The following is an 18,678-nucleotide window of genomic DNA, read 5'->3' as shown; positions in this document are numbered from 1 at the left end:
GAAATAAGTAACTGCTCTAAATACCTAATGCTGGAAATTTGTAGTTACTACATGTTTACTTGGATTTTTTAAGTTTTTTTTTTTTTCTTAAGTATTTCAAATCTAGTTTCCTTCTAACCTAACCTTAGTCTTCTGTAGAAATTGCCAGAAACTTCTCTTCCACTAATCTTTCATTTTTCTGTCTTTCTAGAAAAGCACCCTTCTTACCCCAGGTAAGCAAAATTAAACATTTTATACCAAGATGAATGTTAGCACTTGCTGTCAAAAGCACTATATCTATTTAAATAATACTTCTAACAGCTGATAATTTGGTAGTGATAAACACAGAGTTATGTCAGTTTGCCAGCCTGGAAACCCACCCTGTATTTATATCTGTTTTACCATTATGTTTAGTGGAAGCTCTCTTCAAAAAATCAAAATTTGCTTCTGGTATCAAGTGCCTGTAGTTTACATCTCTTTCCCGAAAAGATGAACTCAAACAAAGGTATTTAAAGATTTAAACTAGAGTCTGATGTCAACAGGCCAAGTAATATAGAACAAACTTGAGATTCTTGGAAATAAGAACAGACTCTGAAATATTGCTTTTGTGTAGTGTTTTCATCAGCATACTTCTGTTTCTTCTGGCCCTTGAGGGAGAAGGGGAACAGCATCTATATACAAGTGTTTCTCTGACTATGTAGAAATGGTTTATGTTCTTGTGTGCCTGCGGTTTGATATACTTGAGCTAGTTTAGTACAAGTTGGTAGCAATAAGGAGCTCATGAACTAACTCTGAGATGTCTACCATGCTGCTGCAACYGGGACTGATTCCTGTGCCTCAGCCAGAGTGCTTGTTTCTATGTTATAATGCAAAGAGGAGTGTAGACAGACAAGTTCTGCAAGATTGCAGTGTGTCTCTTCCTTGCAGAAGTGTTTTGCTGTTTTGCATTTGGCTTTTAAATATCTTGCCCCTTAAGATCCAACTGCAGGGCATATGTGCTTTGTGGTGTGCCCTACAGAGCTCTCTGTCCCCCTGAGACCTCTTAATGTGTTGTCCCCTCCACACTTGGGCATGTTTCAGAACTACTTCCCAAGAGAAGGGATATATTGAGGAGGAATGGTGAATATCTTGGCAGCACATTCAGACAGGATCTGGGTGTGCTGCAAAGGTTGCTTCTGGAGTGCCGAGTAGGGCACCTCTACAGTAGTACAAATGCAGCCTATCTAAGCCTTGCAGCACCTTAATTGTGTGTTGTGTTAAGACCTGTCTTGAACTTCTTTCTCCATAGCCATGGCCAGTCCAGGCGGCCCTAACGCTGTGCGCGCTACTAATTTCATCCTTGTTGGATCCCACAAGCTATCTCTGTCTTCAGTAGGAAATACCAAATTTGCATTGGACAAGGTAAAGAAAATTATTGCTTACTGATCTGAAGATAATTGCGTACCACAAAAATGAATGTTGGTTTACTGTTTCCAAACAAAATTATTATCTTAAAAATGAAACCACTATAAACATACATACATATGTATATATATATTTGTTGCTATTCCTCAAATTTAATTTCATGAGATTGAAATGTAAATTTGAAATACAAAAGAAAAGAAGACTTAGGTTATTACGCCAGATGTTCTTTCTTTTCCTTAGCTTAATGTAAGGTATAGTTATGCAAATATTAAGAAGACATTTGGTTACTGAGAGCTTTTGCTGAGAGAAAACTGTATGTGGTTAGCATCTCTGTATATGGTCTTCATATTGCAAGTTGTTCTTAACATCCCGCGCTTCTAAAATGTGTATTAATGATAATGAAGTATTTGAAGTTTTCTGTGTTTAATTGACTTAATTGCCACATGAATGTAGGAGTATGAATTTTCTTTCATATCCCAATTAAATTTGTGGAAGCAGACTATCTTAATGTTTTTTTCAAAGAGAACTCTTATCAAGTGTATAACATCAGTTACTTGTCTAAATAGAATATGTTTTTTGGCTCTTACCATTACAAGTTATAAAAATTGCATACTTATATTGATTGTAAACTCTAACCTCATAACAACTTATACCTAAAAACTGTTTTAATAGATATTTATGCCAGCAGCTATCTTAAACTAACTTAAATTAATCCAAAAGTTGACAAATTACAGTAGTACTAAACTACAGCTTTATCTGTCCAAACAGCAGTGAAAGAATAAATTTTCTTGGTTAATTAACTCTTACTAAGTGTAGTATTGCAGTTATAGCCTCTGATGAGAGATGAGATAATAAGAATTGGTTGTGTTTGCACACAAGATAATAAACAATGTCTAAAAAATTCCATCTAGCTTTTCAGAAGTTTCACTTTTGGCAGATAGGAGCAGAGTCCTTTACTAGAAACAGTCTGCTGAATTAACAGTTGAATTGCAGTGCTATTACTGATTGTATGAACTCGAAGAGCACCAACATTGATTCTTTAGCATAAAATTTCTTAATGAGAACCACCTGTAGAAGTCTTACTTATTTGCATATGGCTTGATTATTGGAAGCCTCTTGTTCTGGGAGGTATGGAGAAACAGATTTTACTTTATATTCATCATTTTAAGTTTGAATCTTTTTAGTTTACTCTTTGAGATAGGAGACTAGACTGAGCACAACTATAGCACTAGACTATAGTACAACCACAATGTTCAAATGGAGTTCCAGGGAAACCCTAGTGTGGTGAAGTTTTTCTTCCAGATGCATAACTTCAACAGTTTTGAATAGGAATTCCCTTTTTGTCAGTGTGTGGTGTGGGTTTTTTTCTTTTCTTAGAATTGTGACCTTTGCATTGCTTTAATTTTGCCTCGGCCCCTGGCTGTACCAAACAGAACCTTTTTAACTTGCTCCATGCGTTCCTTCCTGAGGATCAAACTGCCACCACAGTGGTTTTGCATGAGTTTCATTCCTCCCTTTTACAGTGTTAAAATTAAGAGTAGAAAGCACTGAAATGTACTCATGTATAACTTGTGTCCAGATTTTAAACTTAACTTCGCACTGATCACATTGAGCATGTTTCTTTTTTCCCCCTAGATAAATTATGAAGGGGAGGAAAGAGAACTATTGGGCTATATGTTCCAAGACAAGGTTACTATGGTGATTTAGTTTATAACTTAGAATTGGAAACTGCTTCCTAGTGCATGTTGCTTATATTTGTTTGCCCTTTTAATTTTTTGCCTTTTTAAAATTCTTCTAAGAAAACTCTTGCAAAGACATACTAACTAAACATAACAAGATGTTACAAGGCTTTAAGATTTGTAGAGTTCTTTTTCTGGTCTTGTGCAATGCCCAGCTTGCTGCTAGAACTCAGTTATTTAAGACAGAGAGGGCTTTTCTTTAACTAGCATGTATCTGCAGTCTTCCTAGATCACTAGAGGAATGCTTTTCTTCGAAACAAATTGATGCCTCTTCTAAAGATTGCTAGTCAGGAAATTTAGGCCAACTTCTGGGCAAACTCCACAGTAGGTAGCATCAGCTACTTGTGTAATAGTGGACTGGAGGAAAACCATTAGCATGCTAAATACTAGATGAATTCAACTTTTTGTCATTGAAGAAAATTAGTCACTAAAGAACTAAATCTCTTGTTTCTTATTCTGTCAAGATCTTGTTTGATTACAGATGTTAACCAAAAACAGTCATAGAGAACTAAAGTTTTGAAAAGCCATAAATTTGAGGTTCTTATACACAAATATAAAATTAATAACAATTTAAATATTCCTAAAAAAATGAAAGGCCATACTAATCAAAATGTTATGCTAGCAAGAAATAACTTGTCGTTAGTCTTTGAAAATATGGTTTTATTTAATCAATAGTTAACTCTCCTTAGATATTCCTCAAGACAGTTTTTAGCAAATTTTACATATGTTTTTCTCAAAGTTAAACAGGTGATAACTTTAATGCCTGATATCCCCTATTGGTAGTCCAACTTCAGATGTCTCAGTAGCTGACAATGTTCTTAAACTGTCTTTCATAAAACATTTCCCTGTCTCTCCTAAGAAACCACTTCTTATGAAATTCTTGAGGGTCATCTTGAGTCTCTAGATAATTTTTTGTGACAGTAAGCCAATTTATTCTTATGGTAGGTATCTCAATGATCACACCAGAATGCAAGCTAGCCTAGTCATGGGATTGAGTTTTTTCTCTTCATTTAGCTGTTTAGTCAGCAAAATACTTTCTTCCCCTCCTGCCTAGTTTGCCTTGAAATGGATATACTGCTAACTAGGATGTAATATACTCTCTTTATGTATACAGTAAGATGTTCTGAGACCCGTTTTAATAACTAGTAATGGTACTGGAGGCTCTGAATAATTGATACATTGATTTTGTTAGACAGCTTTATCCTTTACTGTCGCACAGCTTTTTACTGGTTAACTTTGCACAGTCCACGAATAAGATGCTTCTGTCCTGACCTAAGTTAGAAAGGGATTCAAAAATGCAAACTTTAAGTGGGAATTTGGCCAAACTTCCATGAGTTTGTTTTCCTTATTTGGAAAATATATCCACCCAAACTGCAGTAAAATCTAAGCCAACACTTTCTGATGTGGCATGTAGAGCTCTAACTTCCTTACTGATTTAAAAAAAATCCAGGACTAATGCAGTTTTATACTATGCAGGGGTTTTTTGTTGTTGTTGTTGTTGTTGTTTTTTTTATGGTCATGCAGACCCTAACCTGGTGCTTAGAATTTGGCTGTTCTCATCTATGGTGCCAAGTACATGAGCAAGCCATGCATGCTCTTAGTTGAGTAGTTCTAATACGTGCAAGTGATTTGATCATTTGCTCATGCAGATGCATATTGTGTCTGGGCCAAAGCTGCAGTATGCCGGCAATTCAAAGGTGATCGGTTTCTAACTGCAAGATGCTTCAGTGTTCTGCAGGGTTCCTGAGGCCTACAGATATGTACACCTTTAACTGTTGAGGGTTACTCTTGTTGCTCTTAACTACTGGCAAAACTTATTTCTGTTTGGTGGACATTGATTCCATGGCTCTGAATGCCACTTTATTATCGTGTGCACAAGCCTATTCCTTGGAAAATGGATTATCTTTGTGTATTTAAGCAGCATGATCAACTTTTGATTTATCTAATATGACAAAGCACCTATGTTTCTGTTTTTTTTTATTTTTATTTTTTTAAACAAGATTTTTACAGTACTGCTTATTCAGATTAGCCACAATATAGGCTATGTTAGAATGCCCTGCAAGTGATTATTTGTTTTCTGAATTAGCAATTTGTGTCCTGGTTTTCCTGTAGAAAATGGAGGGAGCGAATGTGATTTGACAGTAGTGGTGGGAGCACTCAGTGGAATGGGGTGTTAATGTATGGAGGGGTTGGGAAGAAATCCAAAGGCAGTTTTTGTTGCATGCTTTTCCTCAAACCTCTTGAATACTGAACCAAGACTAACCAACCTCTGGTACAGTAGTTAGGCTGCTTTTTCCTCAGTTGTGGAACGTAAGGCTTGGAATCTCTTTTGGTAGAAATGACTTAGTGCAGGTCTTCAGCACCTTATGTGCTAGTAGAAGAGAACTACTTGCATTGCTTTTCCCCTTCTAGGCTTTTCTGAAGAAATATTTATCTGGGTAGGCACTGCTACATCAATATGTGCCAAAAATGCTTATGGCATCCAGGTACCAATCCTATGTAAGCCCACTTTGTTTTCCAAACAGCTTAATGTCAAATGGAGGCAGAAGCTTGAAGGATGTGGACTGCTGCCTTGTGTTCTTTCTAACCATACTTGGAAAGCCTGTTTTTTCTAGATAGAAGCATGTTTGTGCCTCTGTCCTGATCAAACTAATGAGCAAGTAAGTCTTGAAAAGCTCTTAAATTGCTCTCTTGCTTGAGACTGACCACTTCTTTCTGGCTGGAGATCTGAAGAACAACACATTGCTAACATCTTGGAGCAGGTGGCTTGCTTGAACTGGTAGTATAGATATGAAGAGGTGCCAAAATTAAGTGGCTATTGTTTTACTTTTTGCAGGTTCCCTTTCTCTCTCCTTTGGAAGGTCATATATATCTAAAGTTAAAATGTCAAGTGGACTCTTCTGTGGAGGAGAAAGGGTTCTTGGTAAGATATTCACTTTAATGTCTGTCCTTAGAAATAAGTGGGCTTACTAAGTGTGATCACTTTTTTTTATTTCACCTATGTATTTGTAATGATAGTGAAGTTTTATTAAATGGGTTTGATTTCTCTCCCCCCTCCCATCCCCAAACCAAACCCCCGAACTTTCTTAGTTTATCTTCTAAACCAGTTTAATTTAAAATTGCCTTTAGAACTGTTGCCTTTGACTAAAACTTCAGAGTTTGTATGTATTATTCTTTTAAATGCTATTCATTTGTTATTTTGACCTTCAGTTAGTAGTTGTTTCATATAGTCTGTGACATGAGATGAGATTCTAATTTTATTGCCAGAAGTATTTACTAGACATCCTGGATGACTTTTGGCTGAGTAAAAAGAAATTCTCTATAGCAAAAGTTTTTTTCCACTTTGTGGACTCTGACTTACAAGCTTCACTTTTTTTTGAGAAAATTTTTTTAAGTTGTGCTCTCTAAAGCTGGTCTTAAATTAAAATGTGATTACAGCTGATACTTGGGCCTAATAGATGGAGCTGTTGAGCTTGTATCCAGCAGATGGCAGTAAATACACCATGAAAAGACCGGCAAAACAATAGCATTTGCTGTTACTCTGGGGTAGTCATAAACTGGTATTTCTTTTAGAATTTTTTCCTCTCCAGCAATTCTTGCTGTCTTCTTACCTTTTATTTAAACAAAATCGAACTTACTTCATTAGATGCAAACATTTTACATGCTTATAGTATTTACTCTCCCATGTTTAGTTAGTCTTCAGGTTTTACATATGGCACAGGAGATGTAAAATGAAGAATGGTGTACATGCTTCCCCCCCCCCTTTTTTTTTTTTGAGTTGAGGGGTTGGAAACTCTCCACACTATTAAAATGTGTGATCTGAACAGCAAAGAGTGAAAAATGCAGTACACAAAAATTAATTAGAAGAAAACGTTCTATACAGGTTCAAGAGGGATCAGGGATAGTAGATAGATCCTGAACTTTCCATTCCAATATTAAAGAAACGGCCCTTGAAATCACCTAATCCTGCATCCATTAAAATAAACTGCCAACATAAACATTAAAAATCAACTTCTACTTTTTTTTAAATTTATTGGACTCCTGAGTGTGGCTTGCAGAATAGCCAAAAATACTGCATTTGCAATCCTGACTTGCAAGTCAAAGAAGACTTAAATATCTAATCATGATGACTCATGTTTTTGTAATAATAAATGTTTTGTTAACTTATTCAGCAAATATCTGTTAGAAGTAACCCCCTATTATCTTATAATAATGGGAGTACCCACCACTGTCAATATTAAAATCTCTTCATTTGAAATGGCAGTGATAGGTGCATTTTGAGCATAAGGCTAAGCTATCTGGAAAATAAATATACTATATTAACAGAAGTCTACCCCAGTATATATTTTTTCCTACTCTAAGTTTATTCACACTAAGGATTATACTAGCAGAACCATCTTGGTAGAAAAAAATTTAGTACAAACCAGACTCAAAGTATGTATAAAGTTACTTCATTCTATCTTTTTAGACTATGTTTGAAGATGTTAGTGGATTTGGAGCATGGCATAGGCGCTGGTGTGTACTCTCTGGAAACTGTATATCTTACTGGACATACCCAGATGATGAAAAACGAAAGGTAGTATTGTTTATAAAGCTTATGATTAAACAGGGTGTGTGTCCATGTGTGCCCCTATTTTAAGGGTGCGGGAAGTTCTGTAGTACTTTATATAACTAGCCATTTGTTTTCAATGATGGTGACACTTTGGAATAAAACGGGTAAGTGTATTCAAAGCATGAGATTCAAGCTCCTAAAGATTCTTTGGGAAATGGGAGAGACTTGTATTCCTAAATGTGACCTAAATCAAGGCAAATTCAGAAACCAACCACTTTATCTGATGAGGGAGAGCAAAAGTGGAGAAAGATCCTTGTTTAATATTCCCTTTAGTCTTAAGGCTTTCCATTACACTTGTCAAATGAATGATTTAGTGTTTATTTAACTTAAATTGATCCAGACTTCTGTAATAAGCACACTATATCCAGTTCCCTTAGGTTTTAGACAAAGCAATGACTTTAACGCTTCTAATAAAGAGTTAGAGTGGGCAATTCTTCTCTATTGTAGAAGCATAGCTGTGCTTAAAGCCTAGCATATTTGCATTCACTGTTTTCTTACAGCTCCCCAGTATGGCTGAAACTGGTGCTTTTAAATAGTTCTTGCAGAAAACCTAAGTTATCCTCTGGCTAATGAATCAAATCAGAGAGGTTCATCTGTCACTACTGTGAACCTTCTTGTTTCCATAGTGCATTCCTGCAATTTATACTAAAATATTTCCAGCTGCTTTTAAGAACTGCTTTCAGGAGAGTTTTTTCTGACTCACTTAAGCAATTTACCATTAAAGGCTTGCTTGTTTGTTGGCAGAACATTTTTTTTCTTTTTTTTTTCTTTTTTCCTTTCCCCCCCCTTTCCCCCCCGAAACTCTGTGGCAAACTCTGGTCCTTCTGGGTCTTCTATGCCAATCCAGGTGCCTGAATCTAGTTTCTTCCCTGCTAGCAGAGGAAGACCATATGCTGAAGGTTGACATTGCCAAAATACATCAATGTACTTTCTCTCCCCGTCAGAAGAGAGGAAAAATCTGTCTTCTGTAATTAAAGATAGGCAAGAAATTGAGTTGGGCAAGAAAGCTTCCTATTCTGTTTCTATCTATAAGAAAGCAGCTTTGGGTTGTTTCCCAGTTTCTTGTTCTTGAAAATCTTCCAGACTTTTATCACTATCTTTCTAACTGAGAAAAGGTCAGCTATATTTTTTTGATATATGCTCTTCAAGGTTAAATTCTATCCTTATGAAATGCCTCTCCCTCCCCCTACCATGACCATTCTACCTTGCAAAGATAGATGTAGCCCAAAACTATCAGTGTTGGGCATTGATTGCTTTAAATCATGAAATTATTTTAATAAAGATTTTGCATGATTGTACCAATAGGCCAGCTTGCAACCGTATTCTTGATTAATCTAATGTTCCTTGAAACAGAGTTCTCCTTTTTCCTGTAACCTAAGTTATATTAACTCTCTGTGGAATAGTATAGAGAACATGCACAATAAATAGTAAGCTCTTTTCCAAGCCAAGAGCTGCTTGTGATGTTTTCCTGATGAGGCATTCTGTAGGTGTGATGAATCAGAGTTAGTCTGTAACTAACTTTAGGCATACAGCTGAGGCTCCTTAGATGGTGGAAAGACAGCTGCCTTAAAATTTGAAATGCTCTGTGAAGGAGTCTAGCTGTTGACTATAGAGGGAGCCAGAGCAGCTGGACTCTGAACTTGGGTACCTTTAGCTGCATGCTTAAAGATGTACCCATATTCTTATACACTTTGACAAGAATGATGCAAGCATCCCTGAAAGGTTTGATTTCTGTAGGTTTTGACAGGATATGCTCTATCATTTTGAAACCTCTTGGATTTGAGAGTTTAAAAGTGAAGCCCCCCTTTTTTTCTTTAAAACAAAGAAAAGGTGGGGTGTGTGTATATATATATATATTTTTTTTTTTCAGAGCATAATTCTGTGGTAAGGGATGGATTTGTGAGCTATATTGTGGGTGGCAGAGCAGGGCATATTCCATTGTCTGCAATATCCTCTTCAGCCATGGTTCTTTTGAATGTGAGAAGTGGAATGTCTCTTACATATAGAGTAATTGGATTTTTTTTTTTTTGATTTTCTTGATATAGTAGAATTGTGAAAGCATACGTTGTGCAGAATTAGTCTTGACTGCAATATTGTTGACTGAATTAACTTCACTTTCAGCATCCTTTGGGCCGGCTGAACTTGGCTAACTGTACTAATCGTCAGATTGAACCAGCCAACAGAGAGTTCTGTGCCCGTCCCAACACTTTTGAGCTAATAACTGTCCGTCCTCAGAGGGAAGATGACAGAGAGACTCTTGTCAGTCAGTGTAGAGACACGCTTTGTGTTACGAAGTAAGTGAAAAATCATGACGTTTGTGTATGTTATGGCCGTAGGTGGCGTTTTAACGCTCACAGAAGAGTTAACTGTTGTGTGACAGCTTTAATAACATTGTAGCTTAATGACTCTGACATGCCAGTGCAAAGCTCATTTAAGTGCTAAGATGTTGGAATGATGTTTAAACTGTTTTGTTCACTTCTAGTCCTATTTCGCCCTACTGTCCCCTTTCAGGCTTCTGAGAACAAAAAACTAAACTTCATTTTCAGAAGTGAAAATGCCATGCAGCTTGGTAATCTTTTACAGAACTATGTAAATTTTGATTTTGTTTCCCACCACCACCGCTGACTTGGGCTTCCATTGAAGATCAACTTGGCCGTTTTCTGGATAACTAAGTAGAGGTGGAAAAAGACAAGTATTAAATTCATGGGGCTCTTTGCTTTTTAGGAACTGGCTGTCCGCTGATACTAAAGAAGAGCGTAACCTCTGGATGCAAAAACTCAACCAAGTTCTTGTTGACCTTCGCATGTGGCAGCCTGATGCCTGCTACAAACCTATTGGAAAGCTTTAAACTATGGAAGGGAAATATTAAGAAAATACGTATGTGAAAACCATGTGAACTACACAAAAAAAACCTTGCAATGAAAATTTGTGGAAGGCCTTCTGGGTTACTTAAAATGCTTTAAATTTGAGAGAGCACATGCCATTATACAGGACTATATTATGCAGTATTTTTATTTCACTTTAAGAATTTTTAAACTCTCTTCTTCCTAGCATTTGAATATGATAGGAAGCAACTAGTTGTTTCTGAATATGCTAAATATTTATGCAACTCCTCCTTTCTTGGAAGTCTTTTTAGCTAAGTACCTTCTCTTCTTTCTGAAACAACTAAATTATTGCAGAAAATCACACTTCTGAAAGAAAACCTAGTTTAAAAAGCAAGCTTACTAGATAACTCAGCTCCCTAAAAGGAACAATAGCTATTGAGTTCTTTAACAAGCATGGTGCTGAAATGGGCACTTTCATGTTGGAGGGAGACTTTTTTTGTAATGATCAGGCATAAAAGTTACCAGTAAATTTTGTTCTACAACATGCAGTACAGGTATTTCTTGCTTGCAGTGTGTCCTTTTCTTGTGGTCAGAACAAAAGATACATATTCATAGCTCTTTATATTAGTTTTTGTTTGCTGCTTCTCATACAAACTGGTATGGATAAGTGCATGGCATGTATACTGTGTGGTTTACAGGTGTGGAATTATGTATGCAGTATATTGCACTTTCATAGAAAGGAAAGGTCTTGAATATTTTTGCTAGGACCTCTATACAAAAACTTAGTTTTAGGGTTGTAAACGTCAGTGTTTCCTGGAACTCATGGCTTGTACAAACTAGAATTCTCCTCCATTTGAGAACCAGGAACATGTTGTAAAATTCTCTTTTCCATAAGACACTACAAAGCTGCTATGTACCAACTAATGCTCTGCTGGCCATAAGTATGGCTCTTCCTTCCCTCATAGATATGTCCATAAATGCAGGTAAGAATTGTATGTCAGATCATCATTAAAATGGCAAAACTATTCAGTTAAAATCAAATTTGCAATTTTCACAGCTTTTCACTGGGCTTAGTGAAATACTATCTCATTACCTCACTGTTGTGAATGCAATAGTGGAATACTTAAAATTGCTATTACTGTTATAAATTCACACTTGAAACATTAAATTCTGTCAGCTATACTGTTTTCATCCTGCTATTTTTGTACCATTGCTTTTAAATCTACTTTTCTTTTTCTGATGTCTTTAAATGTTTCCAAATTATGTATTGAGATTTATTTTATTCCCTTAAAATAATAAAACACTTTAAGTTGTTTCTCATAATATAATCTATGTACCTGAGGCACTAATTTGTATGTTGAAGAAGAAAAGCTGGACTTCACATAATGTTTAGGAAAGGATTCCATTAAGTATGTGTATCCCAAAATACTGCTTGGTTTGGAAAGATAATATGATGCCTCAGGGGTAGCCAGCACTAAATTTTCTAGTGGCAGGCTAGATTGTCAATGGGTAGTTACCATGAACTGGCTGGAATATACATGAATGTAGAGGCTGTGAAAGAGCAAGTTTCATCTGTGAATACAGATAGGCTGTTTACCCACCTTAAACTTCCAATAGGATGTCAAGAAATATCACTAAATGTAAAATTTTGAAAAATGAGCCCATAGAAGGGAGTTAAGAATGGAGATATATATATATGTGTGTGTGTGTATAAGGGAATAATATACTTCTGTATAGGACAGGTATTTCTCTTAATCTTTTTCCTGTTAAGGTTAATTTGCCTATTATCCATTATAGAAGCTAGTCTGAGTTTGTTTATTGCTTAAGATGAAAAAATGTTCTCATCAAGGAGGTGTACAAACTATACAGTACAAAATGCTTTCTAACTTGCATCACATTTTGTACATTGTACAAAGAGTTGATTCTTGTGTGAAAAGCTGACCTGGGTGATGAGGCTTAAGCACAAGGTATCAGTGATGACAAATACTACTGCAGTCAGCAGAAGCCTGTGACAATAACTTACCAGCAAGCCTCCATTTATGCCTTTACTGACTTGCATTTCTGTGTGCCTCCCCCCATCCCTTTCACCCCAGTGCTTTCAAAGGTGAGCTGTGGAAAATTTTGCAAAATATCTGGGTGGGGGGAGAGGAGTTGTTTGCTTTCCAAGTAACTCTAGGTAGACATGGGAGGAGCAAGAAAATGCTGGTATGAGGGGGGACAATTATTACAACAATGCATTTGGCTGCTGGTGTGCTGAAGCCTTGATGAGTAGTGAAAGCGGAGGGACTAGAGAACATCAGTTCAATATAAACTTGTGCTCTGTCATAACATTAAAAAGCGATTGTGCTCTGTCTGCAGCCCAGAGTCCTAGAGGTCTTGCGTGGTATAGTTTAATTTTTGCTAAAGTATAAACCTGCATAACMCTACAGTGTTTGAAAGAGCTTCAGAGATGAGCACAGCACCAAGCGGTGAGAGCTTTCAGCTCTACAAGTCTTTTTTTTTTCCCTCTCTCTTTTTTTTTTTTTTTTTTTCCTCCATGTTTGTAGCTGATCTCTTGGAAGAGGCCAGACCAAATCAAGTCAAATGGCTTCAGGTAGCTATAGATGTAGTTCTAAACATCAGAAATAAATGTTTCTACTGTCTTGTTTCAAACAAAGTTTTAAGTCTTTACAAAGTAGTTTGGGAACAGCAGCATAACAAAAAAAGAAATTCCTGTTTGCAGTGCATTGGAACTAGCAAGTGACATTATCCCCTTGTGTATTCATATGTCTAAATCTGGCGGGGGGGGGGGGGGCAGAAGACTTTGAAAGACCATTTCTTCTAGAAATCTGTACTGCTCTAAAGTTTGAATATCATGGAAGGACTTAGCTCTCCAAGAGGAACACTTCCCCGCCTGTGGTTTATTTCTCTTCCCCATGCATTTATCGTCTTCAGTGAATCTAAGGATCAGGAGACAATTAAGTTAACAAAATAGACTGGGAGTAGTGTGTTACTGCTTTAGAATAAGTAAGCTTTTTCAGTGCGGTTTGAATATGGGACATCTATTTTTAGAATGGTACTGGTAAGTGACTAATGGTTGAGGATGCAGATATTTGGCTGTTTTTTGCATTCTTTGAAATAACAGAGAAACATCGTGGTTGTAAAAGGTGATGGCTTAATAGGCCAGAAATTCATTTTTATTCACAAGTAGTTATTACATTAGTTACAGATCAAATTGCTGTGTAGAGCCTAATTTTAATGCTGAACTGCAGAGATTGCCTCTGAGGAGGGAGAAAATAATTTGGCTAGTGCTCTTTCACTAATGGTAAGCCCATTTCATGAAATCCCTCAAAAACTCTTACTGCATCAAATATGGAGTAATTACACTACTAGGGTAAATCTAAGAGCTTTGAAAATCAGGTATGGAGGGGGGCTGTCAGATTTTTATTTTTTAATTGAGAACAAATCATTTTAATTTGAGAAACTTTTTTCTATTGTTCAGAAATTCAAGATGTTCACTAATAAGAAAAAGTCTATAAATGGAATATGCTGTGCTCTGGGCCAAGAAGCCTATTTTAGCTGAGGAAATTTCAGTTTTACTAGCTTGTAAAACTCCTAATTGGCATTATTAAAGCTGAACCTCAAATGGAATACAATAATTTGCAGTGAGATTGCCTGGAAATTTGGCTGCTAAACACTGTGCTGTTTTCTCCCCTCCCCCTGCCTTAATTGCTATGCATCCATATTTTGGCATATTAGAAATTATCTGATATGATTGTATTCTGGTCTGTAGTAAAAATCACATGGATGCTCTTGTTTTTTTGTTATTTTCCTTTTTTTAATGAAAGATAGGAAGTCCAAATAGGTAATAAAAATGGTTATACAGTGTTCCACCTGGCCAGTGTGTATTGAATGTTATGCTGTTTAGCCAAGAGAAGTTGTACAGGAAGCAGGTAGGTTTCTTTTCCTACTTTTAATACCAAATAGTCTTCCTGAGACCATGCCTCTGTAGAGTTGAAACTGTTTCTTGGGGGACAGCTGATATTTTGGTAACATCTAAATGCCTTGAATGAATTGAGGCCTTATTAGTAAGTGTCATTCAATTAAGGCATGTATTCCCTTTTGGTTTCCTAAAGTTAGGTGACTTGAATGTTTCCTCAAATGTTAGTTGTCCTAGAGGAATTCTTATCTTATAAAAGATGCAGTAGTACCTGCACTAACAAAAATTAAGGATCTAGGATAGCAAAATACATGCTTCAGTCAAGACAGGACTTGCAAGTCATCCTCTGCTTAATCAAAATACTGATCAGCTGCATCTCCAGTGGCCAGTGTGCTCAGGTCCAWGTATGGTCAGGCCATCTTATTTAGTTTTGTAACTAAAGAGGTGGGTCATATATGAGGACACCCAATGCCTTAAGCATTGGACAAATTCAGAGCAAAGAGCAGACCAAGTCTGTGCTTTGGTTAATTTAGATGGGTTTTAGTTGTGTTATGTTAACACTGTACTTACCAGATTTTTCCATGTGTCGTTAGTGCCAGTTGTATTTTGCCTGATAATAGGAAAGATACAAATGCTTTCTCACCATTAGGGCTGCAGTAGGTAGAGTTCTCTCTAATTTTTTTCTTCCTCCCTTTACCCCCTTGGGTAAGCTGGTCAGAGAACTCCTAGTCATTCTGAACTCTCTATTCTACATATGTAGTAGTGCAGTAAGGACTGCTCATTATTTTTGGTGATTCCCTAGGTCATATCTGTAAAAGGTGCAGGACTTGTCCTATTGCATTTGTTCTGAGGCAAGAGAGTAAAGATGTATTAAAGCTTTAAAAAGCAACCTATTGTAAATACATGAAGGTTAATCAAGTTACTATCTTGTTAATGGTGGGAGAAAAGGACCTGTGCACAGTCAGGCTGAACTAATACTGCCAGGCAAATCAAAATTCTGGTGCCTTGTTATTCCTAGCACATTTTAATAAGCAAATAGCAGCTAAATAATGTATTGACAGTCAGGGCAATTACATATACACAATTTAGAGCAACATAATGAGTTTGGGTTTTTTCTTTCCCTTTTGGGATCAGATTAACTGTTGAAATAATATAAATGGAAAGCCCAGAAATATGTTCTTGCAGGAAAAAAATTTGAGATAGGGYTAGGAATTTGTTATAAGTGGAAAAAGTCTTATGGATTTGCAAACCAGTACAATAAATGGCCTGGCTGGCAGGTATCCTGTGATTTTATTTATTTWTTTATTTWTTTTTGTGGCTTCACAGCAAAAGCATGGCCTGCTTGTGCAGGTGGATGACTTTGCAGCTAAGATAAAACATTGAAAAGGGTGCTGTTAAGCTATCTTCACTGGCTCTTTGTACTGCTATTTGGGGGGGGGAGGGTGCAGGGGGGGAAGTAGTCTGACTTTGATATCTTGTACCATTTTCCATCTTCTGTCTTTAATCATCTTGTTTCCTGGAATGCACTGAGAAGCATCACTGTAAATGTGCTGCAGGGCTCCGGCAGTTTTGAAATCAGTGTCCACCTTGATCTTTGAATATAGCCTCAATCTGGTTGTTGAAAGGATTCTCCTTTCCAAGCACTTGAGGCCATTCATGTAGTGCCTTCTGCCAGGTAATGTTTGTTCCAAGTGCTGCAGCAATCTGCAAACAGCACAAATATTATCAATTTCTTGCACCTCTATAATGTACTTGTTTCATGGTAGCACTTAGGAGTGCATACCAGAAAGAAGACTCCGCTATATAACCAAATGGCGGAAAGTAACCTCTAACCAAAGAAAATACTTGATTCCAGCTGCTTCAACAGGGCAAAATCCACCCGAACAACAAAAAGGAGGTAAGGCCTACATATTTGGACCTTTCCGGCCAAAGCAAGGACTGGATTTATCAGCAAAAGTCTGATCACTTGTTTCCTGTAAAATGAAAAAAGATGTCTCCAAAAAGGTTTTTTTTAAATAAAATGTTAAGTACTACATTGAACCAACCTTATTTTTAAGCTACTCAACATAAAGGAAAATGGGAATGTATGTGCAATTGGCAAGTATACAGTTCCACATTCCCTTAATGTGTTGTCTCTTATGCAAATTATTTTCAGTTACAGGAAAATATACCTATGATATAAGTAGACAGTAAGTCATACAGCCTAATGGTAGTCTCCAACTTATTCCTCATGCCTATAATGTCTGTTCAAAAGTCATGGGGTCTGATTTCCCCCCCCCCCCCCAAATTTTGAAAGTATTTCAAAAGCACCACTTGGATATAATGCATAGATCTCTTGCAAGCCCAAAGGAATTTAGGCTCCTAAATTCTTCTCATACCTCTGATAAATTTTCTCTCTACTAACCTATTTGAAAACCACGGGGTTTAGGAAAAAGAGGCCCAATTATATCTAGGTTCAAAACTAACCAGCTATGATTCTCTAAGTTCACACCTGCTACTGATTGGCTTCAGAGCCTTTTTCCATGAGAACTGCGAAAAGTTGTTAAATAGCTTTTCCCCTCACTAGCAGAACTGCTCTAACTTTCATAGAGTGTTTGCCCTGGAAGTCATGCACAGAAGATAAATTGTGTCTGCAATACTGCCAGGATGAAAAACATCAAGGGGAGGAGAATGGGGAAGAGAGAACAGCCTGAATCTCCTTTAACTAAGTTTTCACACCCTGTTAATGCATTTTTACTGTAACTTCTTACCTATAGTTATACTTTACTTTCAGTGCAAAAACTTGCTCTCACATTAGTTAGCTCTATTTAAGCCTCATAATCCTAACAAAGCTATTTTGTTAAGGGCCAAGATGGGTTGATGGAACCAAATTATTTGAACACTGTTTTGGAGTTTGGGAAAAGACTGGAGTTGTCTTGTGTGTGAGTGTGTGGTGTGTTTGTTTTGTTTCAATGCACCACTTTTAAATGTTATGCTTTTGAAAGAAGCTGTAATGATGGGCCAGGAGACAAACTTCCATTTATTCAGAGGTCATGTACAAAGAGCCACAATTGTGGGGTCGAAGGTCTTAAACTCTGATCGCTTGAGGCTTTATTAAACTAGCAGCAGTGTTGGGGCAGAGGGTAGATTGTGTCATATGGAGGTTTTTCCTGGTCAAATTTTCTAACATGACCAAACACACTTTTCTTCAGGAAGCCCAATGGCTGCCAGATGGTTGAGACCTGTCAGCGACAGAATGGTCTATTCTGGCCTCCAGCACGCTGTTACAAGTCCCCAAGTCTTTCCTATTTTGTTTTAGCAGGAGTGTTTTTTTTTTTGTTTTTTTCTTTTTTTAAACTATCTTTGCATGATGCAGCCTCTGAAAAAGTGTCACTAGAGGTATGCTCTACACTGCCCACGTTACAGTTGACTGCAGGTTAAGGTGTATATGCCTAGAATGCCCTAAACTACGTAGGTCCTGCTCAGAGACCTATTCACATTGTGCTGATGGTTTGGATAATCTAATCTGGATGAGCAGTGTGGCACAGAGAAGGGTTCTTAATTCTAGAAATTACTTTACTTGTTGGTATTTCTGAATCTCAAAGAACTCAATCTTTGAGACCAGCTACAATTCATATAGTTTTTTTGCAATTAACTTTTGTGAGGGTAACATTCTAAGCAAATTTTTAAGGAAGTTTTACGCATTCCTAGCAGAGCCCTGGGTGACTGAGATTGTGAGGTAGCTTTGTTATTTTAGCAGCTTCTGCCTATCTGCTTTCTCCTTCTCCACCAAACTGGGGATGAGCACACACTTCAGCAAATTGTAAATAAACAGCTAATCTGATATGTGGTGTTTCAGCTTTTTCCTTTTTTTTTTTTTCTGGTTGAAAGTGTGTTGCTATGACTTAAGGAAAGAGATAAGGGAGAAGTTAATAATGCTCCAGCTATGCTTTCCTGCCTGTACATAATCATTAAGAATCTTCCAAGCAGCTCAAACAGGTCCCAGTTTGTGAGGCTCAGGGCTTTAGCATCCTCTGTGGTAACTTCACAAAGCACAAAACAAAGCCATTTATAGAGGAGCCTCTTGTAATGCATGGTTGTGCCATACAAACAAAGAAATCAGCTGTTTGAGAAAGAAGCGGTGTCCTTGAAGCTATCTGGCACTCAGAATGGTTTTCAGTGAGATTTTTGCAGTAAAGAAGAGATGCTGGAAAAGTCCCT

The 18,678-nt window shown here is 37.0% G+C and overlaps 2 protein-coding genes across 6 annotated transcripts in view; one reads left to right on the top strand and one right to left on the bottom strand.

Annotated features, from left to right (window-relative positions):
• Nucleotides 1-10,634, top strand: part of ANLN (anillin actin binding protein) — a 28,843-nt gene extending 18,209 nt beyond the window's left edge. The window contains exons 19-25 of one of the 2 annotated variants that reach the window (XM_026083747.1): nucleotides 191-212; nucleotides 1,268-1,380; nucleotides 3,019-3,072; nucleotides 5,959-6,045; nucleotides 7,591-7,698; nucleotides 9,856-10,028; nucleotides 10,459-10,634. In XM_026083747.1, the coding sequence (XP_025939532.1) occupies nucleotides 191-212; nucleotides 1,268-1,380; nucleotides 3,019-3,072; nucleotides 5,959-6,045; nucleotides 7,591-7,698; nucleotides 9,856-10,028; nucleotides 10,459-10,582 (681 nt within the window). In that variant the 3' untranslated portion in view covers nucleotides 10,583-10,634. The remainder of the gene's footprint in view (nucleotides 1-190; nucleotides 213-1,267; nucleotides 1,381-3,018; nucleotides 3,073-5,958; nucleotides 6,046-7,590; nucleotides 7,699-9,855; nucleotides 10,029-10,458) is intronic. The other variant, XM_026083748.1, reaches the window with a different exon arrangement.
• Nucleotides 1-18,678, bottom strand: part of AOAH (acyloxyacyl hydrolase) — a 103,693-nt gene that overhangs the window by 1,514 nt on the left and 83,501 nt on the right. For 3 of the 4 annotated variants that reach the window (XM_026083749.1, XM_026083752.1, XM_026083750.1), the window contains one exon: nucleotides 13,703-16,182. In XM_026083749.1, coding sequence (XP_025939534.1) covers nucleotides 16,054-16,182 — 129 coding nt within the window. In that variant the 3' untranslated portion in view covers nucleotides 13,703-16,053. Of the gene's footprint in view, nucleotides 1-13,702; nucleotides 16,183-18,678 lie in introns of those variants that run through there. The other variant, XR_003256341.1, reaches the window with a different exon arrangement.

Source organism: Apteryx rowi, unplaced genomic scaffold (genome assembly GCF_003343035.1).
Source record: "Apteryx rowi isolate R43461 unplaced genomic scaffold, aptRow1 scaffold_613, whole genome shotgun sequence".
Lineage (NCBI taxonomy): Eukaryota > Metazoa > Chordata > Aves > Apterygiformes > Apterygidae > Apteryx > Apteryx rowi.
This window is presented reverse-complemented; position numbering and strand designations above follow the sequence as displayed.